This window comes from Manacus candei, unplaced genomic scaffold (assembly GCF_025592945.1).
Source record: "Manacus candei isolate 608988 ecotype Guabito, Panama unplaced genomic scaffold, ASM2559294v1 h1tg000048l, whole genome shotgun sequence".
In the NCBI taxonomy this organism is placed as follows: Eukaryota; Metazoa; Chordata; class Aves; order Passeriformes; family Pipridae; genus Manacus; species Manacus candei.
In genome coordinates this window covers 6,243,821-6,271,663 of record NW_026138096.1, presented here as the reverse complement: position 1 = coordinate 6,271,663, position 27,843 = coordinate 6,243,821, and the positions used below count along the sequence as shown (strand labels likewise).

At 37.4% G+C, this 27,843-nt stretch overlaps 1 protein-coding gene across 1 annotated transcript in view; it reads left to right on the top strand.

The window, feature by feature from the left end:
• Positions 1-27,397, top strand: part of DOK7 (docking protein 7) — a 58,536-nt gene extending 31,139 nt beyond the window's left edge. The window contains 5 exon segments of the mRNA XM_051798346.1: positions 11,029-11,071; positions 19,610-19,675; positions 20,743-20,814; positions 23,571-23,723; positions 25,592-27,397. Coding sequence (XP_051654306.1) covers positions 11,029-11,071; positions 19,610-19,675; positions 20,743-20,814; positions 23,571-23,723; positions 25,592-25,728 — 471 coding nt within the window. The 3' untranslated portion in view covers positions 25,729-27,397.
• The last annotated feature ends 446 nt before the right edge of the window (positions 27,398-27,843 follow it).

The window sequence follows — 27,843 nt, the reverse complement described above, 5'->3', positions numbered from 1 at the left end:
GCAGATTTCAACACCTTTTGTCTGACACTCTGAGAAGTGGGGCCACTGAAATCAGTGTAACTGAAGTGTTCACTTTGTAAGAGAATTGGTCTGGATCTGTGGTAGCTAACAGAAGCAGACTTCAAACCTTGTCCCCTAGTGAAAGAGCGGAGTTGATTGCTCTGGACCTCAGGAAATACAGAAGGAATCTGTACTGAAATCTGGTGTTCTGCCTGGCTCAGTTTTGGATGCATTTGACAAACCTGCTGGCTGTGCTATAGAGTTGGTTGTCTGTTGCAGACTCCTGGCAGGAATTTGTGAAGGCAAAGTGGTGTTTTGGGCCCTGTCTCACTTTACATAAAGAGTGGTAAGAAGCTTGAGATTTGGACTGATCTAGGAATTTTGAGTTAGGATTTTATTGTTGTGGCTCTGACCAGCTTACCTCAGTCTACCTAACTGCATAATATCTGTATCTGGATCCTGTTTGCTTCCCAAGGCTATTGTCAGGACTGATGGGATGGTGTTTCTACAGAAGTTTGGATGTGGACAATAATTCTATCCAAGTGCTAGAGATTAGATTAAATACAATGTTTTCCAGGCTGCAGTGAGAGAGACAGAAAGTTCTTGTTTGCCTTTCAAGTGAACTGTGTGCCAAACAGGAAATCTTTAATAAGAGTAGCTAAAGGAGAAAATCAACCTGCAAGGATGAAGCAGCTGCTCCACAATTTTTGTTTTTAAAAGATGGCAAACCTATTGCTAATTTCAAGAGAAATTTTTTGTGTGAGAAACTGAGCTTGAATAATGGTGTCTTTCAAGAACTGCAGAGTTACTGGAAAGAAGTTATTAATGCAGGAGCCTTTACACTCAGTGGATTCAGAAAGTCTATGACTTGAGGATATGGCAGTTGAAAATCAGTTCTTTCTAAGAATGGGATTAGCCTGAGGGCTGAGAAGTTTTTTAGTATTTAGAAGTTATCAAGAACATGCTTGAGGATATGACTGAACTTCAAGCCAAGTTGTAACGACAGAGGGAGAAAAAAACCCCATAACTGTATTATGTGCTCTTAATTTATTTTTTTTTCTAAAATCCTTTTTTATTTGCATCAAATCCTTATGGATTACATCAAATCTAAGTTTGCAAATTTTTTTGATGCAGTGCCTTTTTTTTTTAACTCAGGTCTGAAATGTAGGAACTTTGGGTCAGAACTAGTGTGGCTCAGTGAGACATCAAAGTTACTGCACCTGACCAACTGAACAAATCTTTTTTACAGTGTAAATAAAGCTCTTTATCCCACTGTTTGCCAGTTGCACACAAACTTTTCTGTTCCATTCCTAAATGACACTGCAGAGGGAAGGACTTCCTTGCATTCTGGCCATCCTTGCTAGTGTAACAGCATTTTGTGTCTTGAAAAACTAACTTGCTTCAGGCAGTAATTCAACCCATGAATGTAGGATGGAAGTGTGGGGAAAAATGTTGTCTGGAGCTACTGTTGTTTTTCCATCCCCTCTGGTTCAACTCCAGTGAAGTTTGATACATCGATATGTCTCTAATGACACAAAATTTCTGTCTTAACTGTGTGTGTAGAAGTTAAACTGAGCTTCCTTGGGTGGGATGGAGATGTTAAGATCAAAACAAGTGACTGTGATCCATAGGATAAATGAAAGCCAGGATGGGGTGAGTGAATACCAGAGTCTTACATATGGGCTTCTGGGCTGCAGTAAAGTGCCTTTATTACATGCAAGCTCTACTTGTATGTCTTCCTTGGTGTTATCTTTTATGTATTTCCGTGTTTCTTTTCCCAAAGCAGGGTAGATGAAATAAAGCAGACCTTGAGACTTTCTCTGAAACAGTTCAATCCCGCACAAGTCAAAAGGGTAGATAGCAAAGGGGCTTTAAAGCTGAGTTTGTGCTCCTAAGTCTTGTCACATGAGGGTATCGGGCTATGCACAGGATAAAGTGCAGCAACCAGCTGTCTGTCAACTAAAATGACTGTTTCAACAGCTGGGAATCAGTGGGACATGAACTCTGGCTGTGTTCTCTCTCCCCTAGCCACATCCTCTGTAGTAGTCTGGATTCTGTGGAATCTTCTGTTAATTCAATGCTGATTGGAAGCAATTTTGAATGTACAAGAAATTTGAGCCTGGAAAATATTAAGGAAATATAAACCTTTCCCAGACCTGGTTTATTACAAGGGCAGAGAAGTGCTAAGTGGGCTATATCAGGGCTAGTAACTGTATACTTGAATCCCCTGTAGCACGAGGAAAACATTTCCAGATGAAGTTTGCCAATTCATCTCATTCCTCGAGGCACAAAGTCAAGCAGAACACACGTGCTATGGAGATAACTACTATAGAAAGATTTGGAAAAAAACCTACAGAAATAATTGTACCTAATAATTTATAGCAGTGCTCTCTGATATAGAAGAAGCCTGTGAGCAGCCCCCATGCATAGCTAAGTATCTGTATCCTTTGAAGCTGTGCAGCTTAATTATAGTTTCATTACTTTTGACAAACCATAATTTCAGTGATGGGCTGGGGATAAAGAAAAACACTTGTCTTAATTTTACTATTTTAAGCTTTCTCTCCCTTATTTGTCCTTCTAGTTCCATCCATTTCTTTCTACTGATGATCACTGATTATCTTGTTAATAATTTTTTTTTCTGGAAGAAGTTGACTAACCATAGCTCTAAATGTGAGGCTGAAAAAGAAGGAAGATGAATGTGAAGATCATATTGCAAGGGTTTCATTTTTATTCTTCATAGGCCCATAATTAAGCCCACTCTAGTTCTCTCTCTGTGGAACAGGATGCACAGGTTATAACAAGGATTCTTTTCTTTGTGTCTTTATGTGGAATGGGCTGGAAGGAAGGAATCAAGTAACTAGTCTAATGTAAATTGGCGTGACTCCATCGGCTATAAAATAGGCACAAGTATATTTTTAGTGCAAGCAGAAGCTAAGTTCACACTGTTGGACAACACTCTCTGGGAGAAGTAGAAGAAGGAAAAGACTTTTCTTAGGGCAGTCCCCAGGTGAATGTTTCAAAAGGGTAATTACAACTTAACATAAACTTTCTCCATCTCTAAGAAGCCGTAGAGGCAGGTTTAATTGGTCTCTAAGATCTGAGATTTCACTTTACCAGCTTTTGAAATATTTTTGTTTGAGTCCTTCTCTATCTACTGTCACTTTAGCTGTAGAGCTGTAGTTGAACTCTCTATTTGCAAAGAATCCCATTTCTTCATGAATAACTGACTTCCATTTTAAATCTTGTTGCACGTAGAAAACTTGAGTAAAGGGGATACTTCACACACTTTTGTATAGTTAGTGGAATTAATTTTCTGTGAATTGGGAACTTCTTTTTACAAGAAGAGGTGTGATAAGTTAGGGTACTCTCAATACAGTGACATAAGAGCTATCTTTTAATTTAAAAGTATACAATGTTGGTTGAAGCTCATCCTTTTTCCTTATCAGAAAAGGAATGTCTCAATGTCAGCAAATGAGTGGATTATTGGACCTTTTGTCTTGAATGTCTCTGCTGGTGTAAATTTTCCGTAAATCGCTCCTTTCTAAACCAAAAGAGCAAGGCCATCTGAATCCCTTTGTGAGTACTTGCATAGATATATCTCTAAGTTAATTATTGTCCTTTTCATTTATTTTCAGTCTCTCCAAGCTTCCTGCTAAATAGTACTTTTGTGTTGACTTTTGAAAATCTTGAAACGGGCTCATGCTCTGACTCAGAACTCTTGTTTCTGTTGGGATGTTCTGTTCTAAGAAAATATAGGACAAAACTTCCCATTGGTCAAGTTTTTGCAGGTATCTCTGCAGCACTGAGATGTTCAGTGATGGCACAGTTAGTCTTTGTGAACTTTCAAATACAAAGCAAAAGGATCATGTGAGGTCTTGCGTCCCATCTGTGTGCACCTTGCCTCTCCTGTTTGTGCTACATGCTGAGCAAGAAGAATGAGCCGAGAACTGCACACCACTTGTTTGCACAGTAGTCAAATCTGCTGTTTTTCATACCAGTTTCAGCCCATCTGAGCCTAATTTTCAGTATTACAGTAGTTTTGCTGGAGTCTTGAGTGGTTTTCACTTGGTGCAGAAGGAGTGGGAATGAACAGATCTATTGTACAAAGAAGCTCAGACTAGCAAATGTGGGGAAACAGTGTATTCTAAATATCAAATGTTCTTGCAGTAGGGTAATGCTACCCCCTGTTGGAATTTGGGATATATGAAGTGTAAACCAGAATACATAGAATTGAAGCCTCTTTGTGTATGTTACTTTTTTTTCCATTGTACTTGATAAGATTTTAAAAGTGCCAGTCTCTATTAAAAAAAAAGGTCATAAATAGGAAAGGGTTTTTTTCTTCCAGTTATCAGAACTGAATTAAAGGCCTTACAACTTCTAAAAGAGAAACACATCCTGGTTTTTTGCATGGCTAAAACTACTGTATGTACTATGATTCAGCTGCAAGCTGAATAACAGCACTCGTGTTCACCTGTGAAAGTATGAATGGCTAAAGCAATGCTGTGGGTGCACTGCTGAACCTTCAACAGTCTGGGAAAATGTGTTTGAACTCTTTTGCATAAGCACTGCAGCAGGAGTTTCTGTTTGTGCCTTAGGAGAGATGGTTTAACTGACAGGAGAGGAGCTGAACAAGGCTCTGAGAAGGGGTAAAGGGAATGTAACATTACTATAAAAACATCTCTAAAAAGTTGCCAACACTATTTTGAATCAGAAAATCTGCTGGGTGTCTTAATGCTTAAATCAAAATTGTTCCTTTTCATAAAATTGCAGAACATCATCTGCTACTGTAAATCAGGACAGCTCAACTGAGGAGTTAGGGGGAACAGTGTAGCTGATTCTTATTACCTGGAAGAATTCGTTGTCTTTCTTTTGGCCCTAAGAATATAGGACATGCTGAACTTTCAGTTATGTCGGGGGTGTTTGCCTTGGTTCTTAGACCTCATAGTTGGAGAAAAAGCAGTTATCATTTCTGAGCTGAGAGTATTTGATGATTTGGTTTAATGGCAGTTGTGTAAGGAATCTTTCATGTCCTGAATGGTGGAATGATTGCTATAGATATACCTGGTGAAAAATCAGGTAATGAAGGCTGATGTTAATACATTTTATTATGTACCTAGCATCAATTCACAGGTGTAGTTGTTTCTATTTTTCGTGAAGCATTGTTTTTAGTACCTGTCTTCTAATTCCTCCACCAGTTTTGGCTGTGTTTATCAAATACATATGTTGGTGTTGTGTGCCTTCAGACTTTGATGTGTACTTAGAATTCATTATTGCTTTGGGCTAGCTGCATATGCTCTTGACTTGTTTTTTTTGTCTAGAAAGTATACAAGCTTGGCTTGCAGTAGTGCCTGGAAACAGACACAAACACCACTGATGTGTTTACACCAGTTTTTTTATATGCTTTGGATGGTATTGCATAGTTGCTTCCTCTAGAATTCTGTGTGAATACTTCTGTACATAATGAGATATGTATGTGATGTTAAAAGGATGTTATTTAGGTTGAAAAGTTAAGCCCCTCACTGTTAAGGAATTGACAGATTTACAGTTGCTCATGCCATCTTGATTGTACCCACACATGTGTCTCTCTTGTGTAGTGAATGAGACAGATGTCCCATGGAAAAAATGGTATGTGACCATGTAATTGCATTGCAGTCCAGTTGTTCAGCACACTCCTAGTGTGACTGTCCAGTGTGTAGTAATTCTATGTCTGGTTATGAAAAGCCAAAGACAACAGCAAATCACGTGCCTTGTTGCTATGTCAGTTTCCCCATGTGCTCATATATTATCAGTAGCAGAACTTGAAATTTGATCTTTCAGTATTGCAATTGAGACTCGACCACCTGAATTTCTGGCTGTTGCTATTACCTGGCAGCTGGATCCAGGTACTGGCTTTTGTTGGTCGTGTCAGAGGACTTAGCCCAGCTTTTCCTTCTCTCCCATGACTGGACAGCTTCAGAGTACACTAGAGGCAAGTCGTGTCATTTTCGGAGCTAATGATCTTATTCTGATGCCAATGGCTGTATTCTGGGTTGTGTGACAAAGGGCTGGTGGCTGCAGGCAGGTGGGAAGCCCAGAGCAAGAAGCAGGAGGCCCCTCTCAACAGAGGCGTATCAAAATCATGACTGAAGAGGCCTCTGTAAAAACATGAGAGAAGATGGGTACACAAAACTAAACAATACTTCTGTTTTTTTCTCACATCCTGTTGTTTAAACGAGACCTGTAACTTGTAGTTTAGCAGAGCTGTGATTATTCCGCAGGTATTAAGGGGTGTGTTTCAATGTGGCACAGGCCGTGGCTTGCCAGTACCACTGAAGTTGCCGATTTCATACCTCATAAAATAGCTGATGCTTGGGCTGAGCAAACAGAGGTGTTTCTGAACTCACTTCAGCAATCTTTCTGTAGGCCAACAGTTGGCTTGCAACAGATGAAGCTGAGTGATCAAGAATTTGTGGCTGAAATTGGACCCCTGCACCTGAAGCATGCCATAGGCAGGAGTTTCTGTTTCATTTGGAGTTGTTATGAAGGATCATAGAGTTTAATAATTTGGTATCTTTTGTTCAGAACCCGATCAACTGCTGGGCATGGTGAAACTGCCCATCAACACAGATGACCTTTAGAGGTTGGCCCACTTGTCTGTATTTATTGACCTTTCCTTTAATTTTTTTAATTATTTTTTTCTTGTTGTAGCCTAAGCATTCAAGCTTTAAACTTTTCTGGTGATTTAGAAAAATAGAATAAATCACAGTCTTTAATCCTTATGAGGAAAGTACTTTAAGTGTCAGTTTTATTAAGGACTGGTTTCTTTTTGCTGAAATATCTAAGCTTTGCAGAAATTTTGACATGATCAACGCTGTTTCTTTTCCGTTTCCTAAAAGCACTTTAAATTTTTCCTTGTGATGCTGATTTCAAAATCTTCATTCAGGATTTCTCATTGAGTCCTTTGCTCCTTTGTGAAGTTGCTGACAGTTCAACTTTGTCATAAATTATATAATGTAACTAATCTGCTGCTTCCCTTTACACACCAACTATATTAAGCGACTAGGGAGTTGCGATGAAGTACTACCAGCTATATACAGCAGGTAGGAGAGTGTTCACTGTTAGAGAATTCTGCTCCACAGTTTTTGATTTTCAAGGACTCAGGGACTTTGAGTCATGATTTTGATGATTTCCTCTTGAAAAACTGGATATTTTGCACGGTCTTGATACTGCATAATAGCTTTAAAACAAAGGATGGGAGAGAAAAAAAAAATCTAGATCATCTCCTCTGTGAAAATTAAGCATTTGACCAATGTAGCAATTGAGCCTCTGTTTATGGGTGCATTTTTGGTATGTGCAGAATAAAAATCTCAGAATGCAAATATTTGCTTTTCCTACTGTCAAGTACTGAGTCCTCTTTCATAACAAGAAGAATCTGAGAGCCTCTAGTTTATTTTAAGCCTTTCTTGTTCAAACTGGGGCAAAACTTCATACTTATGCTTAGACTAAGGCAACTGACACCTAAAAAGCATAGAATATTTTGTGCTGGAAAGAACCTTTAAAGGTCATCTAGTTTACCCCTCTGCAGTGAGTAGGGACACTTTCCACTAGGTCAGATTGCTCAGAACCCCATCCAGTCTGACCTTAAATGTGTCCAGGAATGGGGCGTCCACCACCTCTCTGGGCAACCTGTGCCAGTTTTTCACCACCCTCATAGTAAAAAATTTCTTCCTTATATCCAGTCTAAATCTACCCTCTTTTAGTTTAAAGCCATTACCCCTTGTCCAGTTGCAACAGGCTCTGCTAAAAAGTCTGTCCCCATCTTTCTTATAATCCCCTGTAAGTATGGAAGGGCTGCTGTAAAGTCTCCCTGGAGCCTTCTCTCCTCAAGGCCGAACAGCCCCAACTCTCTCAGGCTTTCCAAATAGGAGAATTTCTCTAACCCTGTTATTTTTGTGTCCTTCCTCTGGACCTGCTCCGACAGGTTCATGTGTTTCTGTGCTGAGAACTCTAACTGTCAGTAGGTGCAGAATAATGGAACTGTACAAAGCTGCCAAACTTAGATGAGCTGAAAGAAAAGCTTTATTTCTAAAGATACACCAAGGGAATTACATAAGCCGTGACTGATGAGGTGTGTCTGAAATGCTGACACAGTTATCAGGCGAATGGCATTTCATTCCTCTTGCCAGTGATGATGGAGGCCTGCTTGGCATTAAAACCTACAGAAGCTGGTCTACTTGTAAGTGTAGTTTCCCCCTTTTTAGGAGGCAAAATAGGAAACAAGAGTATTTTGCTCCCATTAAAATACTTGCTGTATGTGGAACAGCTGTCCATTAGTTCCTACCCTTAGAGTCAGTAATGGGAGACAATAATCTTAAGACAATATTTTCCTTTCTTTGTTTCTACCCATCTAACTTACAAGCTTCAGGCTCCTTTTTACACCATGGAGTTGAGCTTACAAAGCAGTTGTGATGCCTTTTGTCACTATGAATCTGGCAAAAATTCTTCTAAAACCAAGAAACCGTGCAGTACAGTATCTTTACTCCTTACTGTGGTGCTTATACTGGATGATCCAGACTTTTTGGGTGGATCTTGTGCCCAAAAACTTCCATAATCATCAGCAGAGCAGAATTAGGTATGTAGTCCATAAAATGTTTTACAGAGAAAGGTAGGCGTGCTGCTCTTCATATGGGACAGTATTTTTATCTGCTATTTTTCCTTTAAATGGAAAACAGTGTGATAAATCATATATTTAATGAAATTTAAAGTCAGTAAAAGTCTGAATGAAATAAAATGAAACTATAAAAGAAAAAAAGGTGAGAGAAAGGCAAAGATATGACAAATATATACAGGGGGGGAAAACAGTCCCATTTTGATTGTAAAAAGAATTATGTATTATGATGGTTATTTGTACACACAGAAATAAATACCAAGGCTTAGGTTCTTTAGCTCTTTAGGGCAATTGAGCTAATCTGTGAATAATGACCCAGCATCAAACTAGTGGGTTCTCCTAACATCTGTCATTGAACCCTGCCCAAGATATTTGGAAGCAGAACATAAAAAATGAATGTCATCTGACAGGAGCCAGATCACTACCAGAGTTAAAATAGCCCTGGACATGTAGTTCATGATGTGTGATATGCAAGTGGTACATATCCATTTACTGTGGGTGTTGTAGTGGTGAGGTGGTTTGAACTAACAACCATGCATCACATACTTCAGCACTCAGCTCTTGGGTCACACATAAAAGATTATATGTTGGAAAGACATTTAACTTATATTTATGTGTAATATTATGAGATATGCAGGATTTAGATAATCACATTGTTAGTTATTTTCTGAGTATCATTGTACGCATAACAAAAGCATATTATTTGAGTGAGGTCACTTACCCCTTTTCTTCTTTGATGTAATCCTGTGGTAGGTTGAGATATGTATTATACTCTGCATTTGAAAACCATGCACTTACATTTGTAAATGATGACATAATAACTTTAAGAGTTTCTCTTACAGGCAAAAGTAGTGTTTTGTAGAATTATAAAAGATATCTTTTAAGCATCTCTACTGTTTTTTCTGCCAAGTTGCGTCGGTTACCACTGTTGTTTAGTGTAGTCTCTGCCTTATAGAGGATTGCAGCAGGAGGCCTCAGAGTTGCAGAAGTAATAGAATAAGATGTACTGAAATGGAGATGAGGACAACAGTCTCATAGACTGAAAAAAAATCACTTAATAACAAAAGACTGGTTTTATTTTTGTTATTATCTCACGTAATCACAGCTGATTCTTGTAGTTATTTGTTGTCTTTCATATGTTTCCTGTAATTTCAATGATACTTTAACAGTGTCCCACATCTGATGTCATTTCACACATCAAACTTCTGTTTGTATTTTTGCATCTTTCTTTGTCAAGTATAATCTGATATTTTCTGAAATGCTATGGGATGCTTTTTCTCTTTCAAAAATAGAATCTTGATTTCTGATTTCCTCCCCTCCCTTCTACTTTTACTCCAAATAGGTGCTCAAATTCAGTGTTTTATGTATTAAAATATATAGCTAGTGTAAAAGCTCAAGTAAATACTGAAACTGTATGTTCCATGTTTGCAACAGGATCAGGCAGAAACATCTTGTATGTTGTGTGTTGCAGGGTTCAAAACCCACCCCAATTGGTTCAAGTAAACTCTTTTAATGTTCATTTTATTAGGTGAAACAGTATCAGGGTAATATTTTCTAATATTTTTCTGGTTCATTGCAAGGTGCATCAAAATCAAAGAAAGCCTTTCCACTGAACTTTAACTGAAGTTGGATCTGTTTGCTGGCTCTGACAGTATTTTGTGATGGTCACATGTAATAAGCTTTACATCTTAATGTGTTTTCCCTAAGGAAATGTTGTGCAGGAAATAGTATGACTTGAACTTCTAGGTGGATAATAAGTAAATAATCTATTTTGTGTGTGGGAAGTCAACACAGTGCCTATATGGGGAGAAGATGTATGTGATGTCTATGTAAAGTCCTATGTGTGTCGGAAAAGCCACCACTTTGTAGGAAAGCATAGGAAATGGAGAGATATCACAGGTCACAAGTTGCATATTTAGGTGAGGAAAGCTCTATGCTGTTTTTTTGGGGCTGAGTCAGGAGGACATGAGGCTTCTGTCTGCTCGCAGCACCTACCATTTTAAACAAATATAGGCCTGGCCTTAATTTACGTCTGTTAATCCTGTTACTCCAGCTTGATATCCTCTTTGTCTCAATATTAATTTTTTTTGCTTCATCGTTCCTGCTACAGTTGCAAAGCATCTAAAGCCAAGTTCATTAGCCTTTTCTAAGGGGTGTAAGACATGTACACAAGAATACCCCAAAACCTTTTTTAAGGTTTTTCAACTTATACGTGTTTTGAACATCTTCATGTCTGAGCACCTTTGCATCTGTTCTGGATTTTAAACCACTTGTTAAACTTTAATGATGGTGAAGTGATTTCTCTGCCATTCTTCCTATATTTTGTCAAGTTTCTATATCTTTTAAAGATTTTTCATTCTAAAATTTTCTGTTTTCTTTAGGGAACAGCAGTATTACAGTCTGGAGTCTTACCAGCTACATCAGGTAGGAGTCATTTAGTTATTTGGTTTGTTAAAGGATAATGTTTAAATCTCAAATTGTGATAAGAAAAACAAATTTATGGAAGTAGAACTAAAGATTATATTGAGAGATATACTGTTTGTGGTTGATTTTGCTGCTCCAATTCATGACTGGCAATTATGAAATACATTATAATCTGTAGTAACTTTGGTTGCAAGGATTAATATATTTGTTTTTTCCTTCCTTTTTTTAATCTAAAGAGGTTCAAGGTTGTCAGTTTCTATATGAAGCTGTTTAGTGCTTTTTCTACTTACATACTTGAAGAACACCAAGAAAGTGTTCTTTTTAGGCTATATTAACACCAAAAGGAAATTTTATTTGTATGTGTATAGCCAGTTTTCTAAATAACACAAAACAACAGGAATGTTACCAGAGGCGACACGGAGATACTTCTCTCATGTCATTGGAACTACTAATTGACCAAAAAAATCACTAATGAGAGGACACTGAGTATCTGGGTCTGGAAAAATTATTTAGGCAAAGGTAACACACTGACCATCTTTGTGTTGTAGACCTTCCTATCAGTAAGATGTATTGGTCATCTGAATTCCCTGTCTAATGTAGCCAAACTGGTCTGGCACCTTTGAATTATCATTTTACACCAAAGATAACATTTCATAAGCATTTGGTTTTGTGTAACATCTCCATCTTAGTCTTTGAAGAGATCTGGGAAAAGAATTTGGTTAATATCTTAAATGCCTTTACACTCCTTAATATATTCCTTGCCAGATAATTCATCAGATCCATTAAATTTCATAGGTTTCCTGCTTCCGATAGACAGAACAACAGCTCTTTGTACTTGGGTTTCTTTATTACTTTAAAAAACCTTGTTAAATATGTAAAGCAGTGTAGCTGACTGATACTTGTGTGAACAAATCCAGTAAGATATCTAGGTTCAGGAGCTGTCTCTGGAGAAGGTTATATGAAACTCTGTTCCTTTGTCTATCTTAGCAGGAGAAAATCCAGAAGCATTTAGCAGATCTTGTTTCTAGTTATTCCACTCGAGTCAGTGGAATTACTCTTGATTTATAGAGGTGTAGGTAGGATTTTATCTTTCCCTCTGGCACTCAGGTTTCAAGTCTTCTAATCAACCCAAGGAAACCAGAGCACTTATGATTAAAGTGTGTGTAAATACAGGGAAACCAGTATGTGGGGGGCACAATAGTATTTCTGTATTAATTTCAGTGTCAAGTTAATTATGGTTGCAACAATTATGGCTGAAAAAACTTAGTCTATTCACGCATATGAGAGAGCTAGCTGTTTTGAGAAAACCTATCATTAAGTAGATTGGAATTGTAGAAATACAGGGCAGCTTTTTGTATCAACAGAAAGAGAAGTACAAGACTGAAGACATTTAAGTAGGTGGGTTTTCCTTCCTGATACATTGGGAAAATATTGTGTGAGAAAAGAATTGAACACTTACTGGAATAAGTATAAATGGTTAAGGCAAATGCAGCATCTAAAGCCAGTGACTGAAGTTTTTAACTGTCTTTGTGAGGTTCCATCTCTCAAATGCTCTAATACAAGTACAACTTTATTCTTCAACACTACACTATGTTTCAGAAAAAACCAAAAGAAACCGAAGTTTTCTCTGTCTCATTGCATTTTTCTTGTCCTTAGGTATTTAAAGTTTTTTCTTGTATATGTGTGAAGATTTCAAGTATAATTGAACTTGGCATTGCAGAGCTTTCAAAATAGTTCTGTAGTCTTTGACTCTTAAATCTAAGCTGTTAACTGAAGGTGCCAGGGTGCTGAGCAGTCATTCACACAGTTCTGTTGGACTAAACATCATTAGAACTTTTCTATGTTTCTCTATTATGAGAGGCTATTATCCATTGTTGAGGATAACATAAGGGCTCACTAATTTGCTACTTTCAAAACCTGTCTTATACATGGCAAGATACCTCTACTACCATGAATGGTTGTACAATAACCCAATGCCCAGTTATATGTTTTGCTAGTGCAGCCGTTGACTTAGTCACAAACATGTTTCTTTTTTATCACAGAGAGGACTGTGTAGTATTTTTATTCAATTAACTGTAGAATGCAAACTCATTCCTCCCTGTGCTATAGGTGCCCACATATTCTATGCAATATTTTTGGTCTTGAGTATTTCGGTTTTGTAGAAGGACATGGAGTTAAAGAGTCAGGATCAGTTGTTTAAATATTTTTCAGTTTATTGGTGGTGAATGTGGGTGATGATATTCTCTTTCTAGTTTTAGTTACATATGCTGAGCAACAGCCTCAGCAACTGTAGAGAAATGTGTTTAATTCTAATGGCAAGCCGAAAAGTGTTCATAAATGCTGCAACAATTCTGAATTGTATTACTAGATGGAAAAAAACAAGGTGTGAATCATTTAGTTCTGGTTTAAATAATTTGGTTGGCTTTGTTATAAATAATAAAAATATTGATTAGAAAGAGATGAATTAGATTACTTGTGTTTGTAGGAGGAAAATATTCCCATTGTTATTGTAGCTTTGTACTAGATCGAGGTAAGGGATTCTTTGGAGTTGTATGATGTGAGAATGTGTGCTCTTAAGTATAATAGGCTGCATTTATAGTTATAATGGACCTTAAAATACTATGACAGGATAGAGGTTCAAAAATGTGATTCAGATTTCCTGATTTCTGAGACTGCTAAGTTCTGGAGGCACCTCAGTTTGGTACACTTTGTGTGAGAATTTCTCATGGGACCTTTACAGAAATTCTTATGTCTGCTTGAGAAATTCTGTAGTTTGATCTTCTGATTGCAATTTCAGAGATATGTATATAGGTCTTTTGCTCAGGAACTGCTTGTATATTTTGAATTAAGGGATCGTGAATGAGATGCACGTTCAGTGCTGAGAGGTGAAACGAAAGCACGTTGCTTCCCAAATGGTGGCATGAAGAGCTTGTCAGTATCTTCATTATCTTTCTGGTACTATAAATCAAAGTATTGTAGGAAAAACAGGGCTGAAGCTGTCGTGTAACTAGAGCCTCTGCCTGGAGGTTTGGATGTACTTCTGTGTGTGTCTGACAGGTGTTTAGCATGTTCTGCAATGAAACTCCTTAATGCACCTTAAATCATCCAAAGTCCTTTGCTATTCTTACATTAAGAATGTATTTCCTAGCAGCTGTGCTGTTTCTCATTGTGGTTTAGGCCTCTTATTTAAATCTTGTTCTCTGTTCTATTCCATTGCAACAGCTTAGGTAAGGAACCTCCAACTCTTACTTAGAATATTCTCCGTCAAAATGATTGTATTTTCTCAGTTGAGTAGAACTATGTCAAAACAATCCCGTTTTATGAATGATGTTTAAACCATGAGGCTGTTTTGTGTGGAAGGGAAATGCCACTATTTCTGTCCTTAATTGCCAACCCGCTCCATGTGAACTGAGCAGTCTGAATCCCAAGACTCCTATTTAGAGAAGCTAAGTTGAGAAGTGGAGTGGCTTGCAGAAGTGCTTACGGACACACTGCAATCCCTGGAGAAGCCATTTCATGCCAGCTCTATGCACTGTATATCAGAAACTTTTGTCCCTTCCCAATTCCCACAGGGAAAATGGTTGCCTGGCCATTCCCAGGAGCCAGGCCCAACCCAGAGTATTTCAACACTCCAATTAAACATCTGTAGTGGGAGGTCTGATCTCCCTGTACTTCTGTGTCACAGGCTCTGGCTTTGCAAAAGTCAACAGTTCAATGGGCAAATAAGCTAACAAATATCCTTCCATGGAAGCAGTCACTTTGTTATTGTTTTGTGACTCATAAATTCTCTCTCTTCTTTTCAATTTTTTTTTTGTTTTCCACAGGAGCAAATTCATCAGCATTGCAACAGACACTCTTGCTCTCTGACAGCCACTTTGCTTGTAATACCAAACCTACACAATGCTTGATAGGAAATGTTCTGAGAGGATGAATTAAGGAATAAACATAAAACAATGCTGTGGATTGGAATTCAGCTGAAATGTCAGCTGAATGTTCTGATTATGAACATTGTATGTCTATTAAATTGTTCTTAGGTAGATAGGGACTCAAGGCACGAAGACAAAAAGAAAGAATAAAATTAAGTATATAACAGGTGATAGGTGCTGAAATGACGTCAGCTGTCTGACAGCTTATCTTTTATGATGGAAAAATAGACTTTCTTCTGTGCATTTTTAAAATTTTTTTTTGCAAACCTATGCAGCCTGATACTTCTATTCCAAGCTTAGGAGTAAGTTTTCAAGGAATTAATTGAGAGCAATGAGAAAGAAGAAACTGGGCCATACTATGGTGGTTATTGTTGTTTAGGTTGAAAACAATTTATAATTCACAATTTTTTTCAGGAAATGTTGTCAGCTCTTCAGATATAGGAAGACCTAATGCACTCCGATATTTTTATTGAGCCAGTAAAGGACTGTGCTGAGCAGTGGCCACCATAAATATGTAATGTCATACCTTATAGGGCTAAACACTGTAATAGAAGAGCATCATTATAATGAGAAACTGATTAATAAAACCCTGTCATAATGTGACATGTTCTTTCTTGGTCGTGCTTTATTCTACAAGTGCACTCAAAATGTAGCGGAAGAAATACAGATGCTCTGAAAAAGTAAGCTGATTAAAATACATATTGCATTTACGAGATAAACCTCGACTTTAATGATTGTCTGAATTACTAGGGGCCTTTCCCCAGGAGGGGAAAGGAAAAAGTCACTGTGGTGAAAACCATATATTAGTGAATGAGCCAAATGCTGCTGCTTCATCCTCTGCGTTGAGCAGATCCAGTAGGTTCCTGTTCCCTCTTTTGGGGGTAAAAGAAGGTGCAAAGTTCATGCCACAGTGACCCTCTAGTCCTGTCTATTCTGTGTTCCTGATTTGCTTTCCCATGCCTTCTCTGGCTCTGAAATCTGGGGAAATTACATATCCCAGTCTTCTAGAACACAAAGGTGTGAGGAACCTTATTTGCAAATATAGTGATTATTTCAGATTTTTTTTCCATTAAAGAAACACATTATGTGAACTCCATTCTTGACCAGTGTAGATCCTGAGCTTTAGAAGTATGTAAAGCAGCTTTGAGGGTATATTTTTCAAAAAAGCAGACACCAAGTTTCCTGGCACAGGAAAATGGTAAGAATTCTAGTTTAACACTTTTGCATTTTTAAGGATAGAAAGCTAGGCTGGAATGGCCTTATAGTGTGGGAAGATGAATAATAGCTAGAGGTAGTTAGATGCTCTGTGATTCTCTTGAACACACTAGACAGGCATCTTGGAGGAGCAATATTTGAAAACATTTCTAATTTTGAGTGATTCCACCCCTTCTGACGTGCTCTGTTAAAGAGACAGGAGGCATTTCTGAATATGGTGAAATCTGTAGAGCAAATAAGTTTTTTAAAGTATCCCCTTCAGCTTTTCTGTATTGCAGATAATACCATCTGTACAGCAGAAAATATGTGGAATTACTTTGAAAATTGAAGAGGACAATCAGGGAAGTTTTGTAGGGCAAATATACAGCACCAGGAAGTCTTTTATTACATTTACATGGAAAAACCTCCTGGTGTACTTGCAGTATTTCTCCTCTCAATTAGTTGCTCTAGCCTTTGGATGCTCTTTCAAACAAGGTATCTGTTTTCAAAGGAGGAAATGTTGCTTGGCTGAGTGGGTCAAAGTTCTTCATAATAAATGTAGTTTTAATTCAACAAGAAGCAGGAATTTTTCACAGAATGTGGTGTTGTCTTCTGTCCTGACTACTTCTCAAGAAATTTAATAGCCCAGACCTGAAGGGTTTGTGACCTATTCCATGAAGGCAAAGTAGAAGCTGGGCAGTGAGAAGTGATCTCTTGGTAAATGCAGTGTAGTGTTGCTTGTGTCTCCTCACTGGTCACAGAATGATAGGTCACAAGAGTTGAAAATACAAACTGTCTGGGCTCAGTGTATAGTATATATTCCATCTTCCCTCTAGTTTTTTTTTTCGTGGCTTTTTCTTGTAGCACATATGCTGTAAACTGTTATGCTTATTTTTGAAGAGTGGGCATAAAGCAATGACTGTAAAGTTATAAAAATATTCCAAATATTTCAAATAGGGATTGTCTTCATTGAGCTACATCAGACTTTTGACTCTAATCATATGTAGGAATGCAAAATATCCTGCAGATTATTTTAATTTTGTCACATTTTGAATATTTTCTTCCTCTTACACATTGAGGAAAGGAGAACTGAAAAAACTCTCATGATGAACTACTCAGTTCTGACAAAGACTTGAGCAAGTCAGCCTCATAGAACTAGGTGGCAGGGGAAACTGAGAAAAATATTATTAATAATCCCTTGTAAAATGAGAAGAATGACAGAAGGGAGCATCTGTTTCCTGCTGGATACTTTATTTGCTCAGAAAATTGTCTTGCTAACTTGCTTTTTCCATTCCCGCAAGTTTTATCCTAAGAGTCATAAATAAGAAACAAACCAGTTTATATGGTAGCTGTAAAGAAGGAAGAAAATATCTAGGTCAATCTCTGTTGACATGTGTTTATACAATGCAGTTCAAAGCTTTGAAAAAATTCCCTGAGAGATTTGACTATGTAAATATTTGTTAGTTGCCAGATTTGAAAGTGTAGAAAATGCAACAGGTCAAATCCTGAAACATTAACATAGTTCTAAATAAGCTCTGAATGGGAAAATTTAAACTTGACCATAAATGGATTGGAATATCTTATTATTTTAAATCTTCTTTCCTGTCCTGTGTGCTCTTCACAAATCCTAAAAATGTTGCTTAAAAATCCACATTTCCACTGGAATTATTTCTGTTGAATTGCAATGATTTTTTGAGGGAGAAAAAAACCCTCACCCCACACTTGCTTTGTGATGAAGCTGGAATTAGCCTAAGGCTGTAATCTTCCTTCAAAGTAAGGTAAGGCTTTTAGCTTCATAAAACATATTCTGACATTCTTAATGCACAGATAGGATGCACTGGGTGAGAAAAAAGAAGATCAGTTACAGACAAAATATAAGTAAATCAGCTACCCCGGGGCTGTCCTATTTTTACATTTATTTTTATCAGCAGTCTTGTTAAAAACAAAATTTCAAATAGCATTTTTAGTGGTTAAGTCCTCACCAGAGTGTGTAAAGGTTCTACAATCTGATCTCATTTGTTAAAATACAAAATCAGGTTCTCAGTATGGCATGCTTTAAACTTGTTTTTTGTAGCCTTGGATTACCCCATATATGCTCTTATGTACACAAAGACTACAAACTAAAGGTTTTAGTTCAGCTGTTAACTTCTGAAATAGGTTTTTATTATTTTTTAATCCATTGTCCTCATTGAGTGAAATAATCTGTATTTTTCTAGATTTATTTTATTAAACTGTAGGATTCATTTTACAAGCTTGGAAATTCTTAGTTTTAGAAAAAAAAAGTATGTATACTTTATACAGGAGAAAAAAAAAATAAACTGACATTTTCCTTAGATTCCCAGGCCATGCAGTTTTCTTAGGTATTTCAGACTATTTATTTTACATGATTTCTCCCTGTTACATAAGAACTGTGGTAATTTTTGGATGCTATTTTAAAAACAATGTGCAGAGAAGTGTCTCACCTGCTCAGATTCAGTTTAGAAGAGTATTATTTTTATACCTGATCCCCAGCACCCAGCAGCACGTGGCACAGCCACCCTGTCAGCAGTGGCAGGGTTGCTCATAGGCCCAGCCTCCTACCTGAATTCTGTTCAGTGCCATCTACTTGTACAAGAAGTTCCCTCACAGTTATTCATGTGAGGAAGTAAGTGCCACTCGTCTTAATTAAGGTGCTCACAGTGACAGCAGTGGAGAGAAGAGATGCAGGGCTGGATGGGGGTAGTGCTAACCCAACAGGAAGGTGTAATGCTGATTAGTAAATAAAGAAGGAATGTGTGCATGTAGACAAAGCACATCCCATGTGTACCACACTGTAGGTTTCTGAGTTGCTAGCTCTTGTTTCCTCAAATTTTCTTAATACTCCACCTGGAACATCTTGGGGATGATCCTGTGCAGGACCAGGCTAAGACTGGGACTCGATGATCCTTGTGGGTCCCTTCCAACTCAGCATATTCTGTGATTCTCTGATTCTATGAATCAGGCTGGGGACAGGAGAGTGGCTGTGCCATCTGGCATGTCTGTGGTAAAGCTTTCCTGGCTGTAACACTGAGAAGGTGTTTCACAAGAGCTGCTATGACCTGGATTCGAACCCTATGGAAGCTTAGATCCTTTGTGTACCCTTCCCCTGCTCCAGTTTATGCTTGTCTAAACACAGATGGTGAAGCATGATACAGTTTTTCTCATTCACTTCAATAAGTTTTGGACCCAGTCTGATCAGATTTTAATGAACACTTTAAATTTTGTTGTTGCTAAAGCTATGGATTGCAAAGGCAACTCCCCACTCAGTTACAATGACTTGGAATTCTTAGTGAAATTTTTCTAGTTGTTTCAAAAACATCTACTGAAAATGCTGATGCACAGCAGATACCTAATAATAGCAATAGCTATTTAGAATTTAGAATCTCTGTCTTTAAATAAGGTGGTGCTTCTGTCATGGCAGCTTCTGGGTCTTTGAAAGTGCATAGAGGGCACAGTCTCCAAGCTGGTAAGTAAAAGTGATTATGAGGTATGTGTGTGCATGTAAATTTAAATGAATTTAAACTTAAATTATTTTAAATATCAGAAAATATTGAAGGTAAAGTATGATTTGATTCCCTATTGTAAGGCTTATGTATTTCTTTGGGTTTTTTTTGCTTTGCAGAGTTTTTGTTAGAAAGGCACTGACAGATGGGATAAGTTTAGAAGAGGCAGTGACAGATGAGATAAGTGTCAGAGTATAAGCAGTAATCTTATTCACAGTGGTAAAATGCTGACAGCACCTTAAAAAAGGGCACCCACAAAAAAACCCTCACCTCAGGCCATGAGAAATCCTGTACCCTAACAATTATATGCTGAGAAAAAACACCCACCACATTTAATTATACTTTTTCATGATAATGGAGAAAAAGAACACTGCCAGCAGATAAAATTATGTGTGTTTGTAATACTAAATTAATTACAGTGTGTTCATTCTATGGACATAGCATTTTTGCTTGCCTTGTTTGAACTGGGGTGGAGTCCAAGACCGTGAAGAAGCCTGGGCATATTTTTTCAGCTTAGTGCTCATGAAGGACCAATGATGTTGTGCAACCTGGCTTCTTGTAAAGATGATGATTTGCACTTGGAAAGCCAAGTTATCTTTGGAAGGGCTAGTTTAAGCATTTTCTACAGAGCTTTGTCAGAAATCAAGAAGTTATCCATCATGCTGGAGGTGGAATTTTAACAAGAGTCTTCCAGATGCTCCCAAGATCACCCACTCACTGCTCCCTGATTCACGCATTCAAGATAGCTCTGCTCCCACATCCATGTACAGCAAAACCCACTGTTGACTTCAGTGGCCTTCAGTGTGAATACTTGTAAAAATGTCCTGAAGTTTATTTCCTAGCGTTACATTCATTAGAAAATGCTGGCATCACCACTACAGAAAAGTCAACACTAACCACTGTTTCTGAGATTATTCTGTATGATTGTTTAGTTTAGACAGTTACAAGTCAAAACCAGAAAATTATAGGTTTTGATTATATTGTACAGAATCCTAAATCCAAAGCCATTAACAGTGTCCCTGTATTCTAGGTCCTAAAGGTGGATATGAGATGCTAACACTTCCTTCAGAACCTGGAACTCCAACTGGCTCTGAGGAACCTGGTGAGTACAGATTTTTGCAGTCAGTTGCATCAGAGGACACTAACACCTCCAGTTTATTTTTCCTTTTTGTTTCTTTTTTTTTTGTTTTTGTTTAGATCTCTTTTAAGTGTTTATTTTTGAAGTGTTGCTCTTTGAACTTCAGCTTTATGTGCATTCTCACAAACACACTTTGTGCTGTATTTCTGTGTTATTTATTGTGCATTTCTGAGAACAGTGCCTATATTGGGTAGAAAATATGAACAGCACTTACTAAAAGAAAGGCAGTTTAAAATATAATTTTCTTCTTCCCTCCCCAGTTATACTCTTTCCCTTTCATTTCCCCATCAGGTCAGGGCCACTGAATTTTCAGCTTTACTCTTCTCCTGTTACTTGCTTAACTATCTTTTTTGATTCTTACATTTTCCCCTTTTCTCTTTGAGAAATCATGATATTCTACCAATTCTGTCATATGTAAGCATGCAGAATGTTGTAACCATGCATTTTCATCTGTTTTTCTTTCAAATTCTCCTTTCGCAATGCTCTCAAATATTGGTCTTCTGACCCCTCTTATAAGCATCTTCTGCTTCTATCCACCCAGAACAGACTGCTGAAAGCACTGTCTTTGTCCATGGCTCTCTGTGTGGGCCTTGTTTTCTTAGTAGGAGCTTTTGACTCTTTTGTGCTTTTTAAATAAACCTTTATCTTAAAAAAATATGAGCCAGTTTTTAGTGTCTAACGAGCTTTTGGTTTTTTTCTGAAGGAAAAATGAAATGCAAAGTATTTCTATGCTTACAAAGAAAGCACAGTTTCTATTAAGACAACACTGACTGAACAACAGAAGACTTTTCCTTTCCTTCCATTCCAATTTCCAAACTTTGTTCTTGGTTGTTTTTTTCTTCTTCCCACTTTGAGAAGAATGTTTGGCAGTTGCCAAGGGCTTCTTTTTTTCTGTGTGTTTCTTTTGTTTTTCTTGCACAAAGACCTACCAATTAATACAATATTCTCCATATGTGGCTTTTTAGTTCTCAGGAAAATCCCTTGTTTTGTCTGGATCAGGTATGATATTCAACTTCCTTAAACCTGTCAACTGTTTAGCTCTATAGAGTTTTCATACTAGCCAGCTTTGAGGATGCTTCACTTAAGCTCCTGCTACATCACTTTAACAGCGTACAGAAAGACTCCAAAAATTAACTTTTCCTTCATGGCTGTTCATGACTCTGTATTAGCCCTTAAGATTGTCATTTGCTTACAACTTCTAACTATTTGTGATGCAGGTTCTCAGTGGTATGATTCTGCTGAATTCCTTTTGGCACAGCCAGGCTAAATTCCTTTGAAATATTTTAGACAGAATAATTTCTGCGAATGATGTTTAATGAAGATATAAAAATTTCTTCTGTTTGATTCTGCATTGATTTTGCCATTTTTTCCCTAACATCTGGCTTTGAAACAATAGCTTGAAGTCTGGCTGTCAGAAAACTACTTGTAAACTTTGTGGATGTTCCTAAATTTTCTTTATGAAAATCTGTGGGAAAATTGGCCAAGTTTGCAGGCTTTTAAATTTTTGGACTGCATAGTAGACTCCTTTGATTTAGACAGCTTAAGCCTGGGGAGATTCCATTATGCTGGAACATGCCCTTACTGTTGCCTAACTTTGTATGAACTATCTCTGCTATTCTTAATACTTCCAAGGAGATGAAAAAGTTTCTCTCAATGATTATTCATGGCTGTTGTTGTTTGGATGTAAGAAGTCATTCTTCCCTATGCTCTAAAATGCCTTGATATTCTACTGCTTTTCCACTCACATCCCAGTAGTGTCTAAACAGCAAAAGAGAAAAGCAGAAGTTTGAACAAACAAAGTTTTGAGATGAGTTTTATGTGGGAACAAGGAAGGGCTTAATGGGAGAACTTCATGGAAAGGGAGAACCTGAAAGTGATACTATTTTTCCTCTGCACTTCTTTGTCTTCAGCTGGCTTAAGAGCAGAAAGCATTTAAGGGTAAGGACTCCAACTGGACTGGACTGGCAGACAAGATTAGAATAACTGAAAGTAGGGCTTGAAGAGGTCTTTAGAATTAATCCAATAAACAAAAAAAGTTGTCTCTGAGTCAAAATCACTTTATGGGATCTATTTCCTGGTAGGTGTTAATCTGTGTCTTTTTTAGAAATTTCTAGAAAACTGTGGAATTTGCTCTAGTGTTCTTATGTGTTTTCCTGCAATGAAAGTCTTATATTACGTGGTCTGTCCCTACTTGACATAATTCCTGTCTTTTGCAATTCAGTACAGGAAAGCAGCCAACATTGTCTCCTCAAGCTTGCTTTCCCTTTACTTGAAATAGTTATTCAGTTCCTTTTTTGGGATATGCTTTTTGAACCTCTAGTGATTTTGGTTGCTGTCTTGCAGATGATGTAGTAGTTTGCATCTTCCTAGAACAGATCACTTCATATAAAGCTTCACTAACCTAAGCTGAGCTGGAAACCTTACGAGATAGTGCTGTACATGTTGCTGTTATTGGGAAATGTCTGCATAGTGTTTATTTTCTGCCAAAACACAGCAAGATCCTGGTCTGTGGTCTTCTGCATAGATCCTGACTTGATCAGTGTGTCTCAGGATCTTTTAGGAATAAACTGTAGTCTTCTCATGCCCCATCTACCACTGAGGAATGTACTGTTTGGCAAGCAGAGTTATTGCTGCTCAATGTTTTCTTTCAGTGTGTTTTTGTACGAAATAGATAATTAGTCATTGCAAATAGATCTGTTATAACATGTTATTTATTTTAGAAGGGGCAGTAGGTTATTCAGCTGATGTCCCTACATCAGATCGACCCCACAGTGAGACAGCTACCTATGTTAATATTCCTGTCAGCCCTACTTCCAAAAAACAGCTTCATTACATGGAACTGGAACTTCAAGAACCTAGCACAAGCATAAGAGGTAAGGAAGTCTACAATATTATTTAAACAGCAAAGGATACAGTAATGCAGAACACATGGGGCATGGGGAATGCTAATTTCATATAAGGAGAAGCTGAGGGAGCTGGGGCTGTTTAGCCTGGAGAAGAGGCTCAGGGGAGACCTCATCACTCACTATAACTACCTGAAAAGAGATTGTAGCCAGGTGGGGGTTGGTATCTTCTCCCAGGTAACCAGCAACAGGATAAGAGGACACAGTGCCAACTTTTGCTAGGGGAGGTTTAGGTTGGACATCAGGAAGAATTTCTGCACTGAAAGAGTAGTCAGGCACTGGAGGTCTCTTCCAACCTTAGTGACTCAATAATCTACCCACAGGCTTTTGCTAACCGGTAGTTGAACTCTGGTATGTTTGTGAGGCAGTTCTTTTAATTGGCATCTTTTTTTGGGAAAGATTTTTGAGTAATGATGTTCTATAAGATGTTGCATCCCTCTGACAGGTGCATTGTATATGTGCTCCTTCTCAAGTGAACATTTCTATGTCTGTGGAGTTTGAAAGACAGTAATTTGCTTGTGTTCTCAAGGTTTTCATCCCACGTATTAGGACTAAACTTACTTAAGTTTTCTTGCTTGGCTTCAGAAATGGGACTGTGGGTGTAGCTGTACAGCTTGCTCCTGAAGACACTCTGGAGCCATGCAGCAAATGATTAAGAACAGAACACAGTACTCTTCTATCCGCTGTCCATGAGGATGTTTGAAAGTGCTACAAAGAGAAAGCCAGCCCAATTATCTGATTTTTTAAAAAATACTTTGGATTGGGTATTTTACTTCTAATGCTTACCTTGAACAATTAGTACATAAGCATGCAATATATCTACCGTATATTGACATTTAGAGATGCAGTCCTTGTTACAGAAAGCATCTAATCAGAATCTGGCATTTAAATGCTCACATTTGGTATTGATGGTTTTTCCATCTATAGTTTCCAGCTATTAAGATTTTAGCTTTTATACTTTTAAATTCAGCAATTTTATAAACTTTGAAATGCTAGGATTTTTCCCATTGGGTTTTTTTTAAATGTTTATATGGTTTTAGTTAAGTAATTCTAAGCTTCTCTCAGACTTAAAAGTAGTTCTCCTGTTGAAATATTTTATCTTCATTTTAAAGACAATGAACCAAGGCATTAAGAATGAAGAGTCAAATTCCATAAACTTTCCTAAATGTCAGCCACCCTCTCAAGCTCAAATGGTGCAACTTTGAAGGTGCCTTTAAATAAAATACTTTATTTTTTTCATATTAAAGTTTTCCCAGCCTGCAGCCTGTATGTCTGCACCTATACAGAACTATTTTACTCTAGAGAAGACTGAGCAGCTTTTATCTCCCCCCCCATTGCCAAAAAATGAACTAAAGTGTCATTCTGGTTGAGGCTGAAGGTGGTTGCTCTGGTAAATGTTCACAGGATGCCTAATCCATCCAAAGAACTCTGCCAACTGCCACAAATGTTTTCTGTTCAAATACCAGATGTTGTTCATTTACTGACTAGTAGCTTGGTGATGAAGCCTCATAGAAGTGGGAATGCTGAGTTCAATTTTGTCATTTACTAGGAGTAGTAGGAATGGAGATTTGAACCTGGGGCAGAAATGCGAGTGGGTTCATTTGTGCTTATTTGAAGAAAACCCGATAGCTGAAATATGTAGATATACAAAGCACCTCAAAAAGCCTTGTTTAGCTATGGTTATAATCTTACTCGCTTTACATAGCTTGCTTTAAGACCAGGCCAAGATCATCCAGGAAATCAGTGGAAGAAGTGTCTCAGTACTTAACCCTGTGCCAGTTTTACCCAGGAATATATGAGGGGCAGAGTCTTTTACAGGGTTTCATTTGATGTTTCAGGGAGTGGATCATCCCGATATGCACAGATTGACATTGCAGCCACCGAGACAGCCCACAAAGTGGGGACACAGCACGCCCAGTGCCGGGAGGAACGTTTGCAGGAGCTGGAGCAGAAGAAGAAAGGGGCTCAGCAGTGACCTGTCTAGGAAAGAACTTTTTGCTCACCACAAATTGATACTAATTCATCTTCCAAAAGATTCACACTAATTGTAAGAAATAGTCACACAAAATGCTGCCATTGCTTCTTGCATTTATACCAGATTCATTCCAATATCTTGATTCCTAATTGGAAAGCTGGTAGCATGAGGGGTGTGTTTGGTCTTTCTTTTTATTTTAATTTGGTTGTAGAGTCCAGATTTTTTTTTTTCATATGCAGTGACATATGTAAGTTACCTTTTTCTATAATTCTAAAATCATAGAGAACCTGGAACCAATTTCAGTGTTTATTAAATGGTGGCATTTTCTTTAAAAATAAAGAAATTGAATGTGTGTAGATAAGAGAATGTGAAAGTGTGTGTGGTAAGTGTGCACATATGTTTGCATATGTGCACATGTATGTATGTAAACACACATTACTGATAAAATATATGTATATATCTGAGTGTATAAAACAGGTAAAACTTCTATTAATATATTAATGGACTCTTACAAAAGCAAGAAAATCCAGTGCCTACTTTTTTGCAGGCACAATTTTGTTCAATTTATATGCTTATTTATGGACATGCTTAACTTTACTTATGGATAATTCAGCTTTATACCTCATCAAGAATCCTGCAGCTTTGGCTAAAGTTGCTCAGATTTAAAAGCTGTAGTGTCAGGGATGCATATGTGTATGCATACAGAAAAGAGCACACAAACAAGTTATTTAATTATATCTATAAGCCACAGTAATGTGAAGGGCCATTTTGGGTGCTTCTGTTCTTGAAAACCCTAGATCAAACCATAAGTTTGAATTCATAGCTGCTGAGTACCTGTAATACTTAGCAATTTTTCTGGAGTGGAACATATGTATCCCTTTGAAAATCATGCCTCAGGCTTCTCAGATAGAATATTTTAAAATCAGGGTATTGAAAAGAAACATTCACTTTTGAAAACTGAGTCCTTTATATCACAACCCATATCCCGAATGTCAACCAGCATCAAAAGCAGAGCATCCACATTACATCTAAAAATTTCATTGAATAATTCTCTGCTGTCCCTAAAAACATAAAACCAGTTCTATGTAAGAGGATGATGTTTCCAGAGATGCTACAGAATTGAGGCACAACAGGATGTTATCTTGTAAAATAGGTTTAACCACGAGTCTGTGGCATCCTGGTTTTGTACAGTTAGGCTGTATGACTCAAAACCTGGTTTCCCATGTATGATTCAAAACCTGGTTTCCCATGTTGCATTGCCTATGTAATTCTTCTGTTATTTTTATTTGTCCTGGTATAAAATGTTATATAAATAAAATGTTATTTAAATAAAATGTTATTTAAACAAAATGTTATATAAAATGTTATGGCAGTGACACTAGACTAACAAGGAAGTGTACTTATGAAGAAAACAATTTTTTTTTCTGATAACATATTAGCTTTGGCTTCCAGACGTTACCAGGAATGATATCCTGGGTATTATGATTTTTTGACCGTGTCTTCATAAGATCCAATATCACAGCCAAATTTTTAGATATACGTCATAATTTATACTGGTGACTGGAAGTTTTGTGCCAGTGAGGGTTTCACTAAATGACTTAGGATAAGAGATGGGTGTTTGTTTTTGAGGCAGAATTTAACCTATAAATTTATTTGACTGTAGCCTCAATACTAATGTAAAATATCAGAAATCTCTCAAATAAAAAATATGTGTTTGAGAGTTGACAATTTCCATTCTCATCTGTCCTGTGCTCAGATGTATATTTCTGTTAATCCACCTTGCTTATTTCTGAAGGGAAAGGAAAAGAAGCATTTCTTATGAGATTCTAAGTTTAAAAGATTTTTCTTATTTGACAAGTGAACGGGGGTGATCTACTTTGTAAACACATGCTCAGTATAACTTGAATGGCCTGGGCTTCCTGGGGTCAGGTTTATTTAAACTGGACTGTTCTTCAGTCAAGGATCCTCCACTGGAGGACTTGCAAAGTTAAATCTCTTGCTATGTGCCTATTTATATTTAATATTTAAAATGCGCATACCTTCCCTGATGCATTGAAATGCAGTGTTTTCCATGACAATATATAACGAAACTACAATATTTCTGTTGTAAAAATC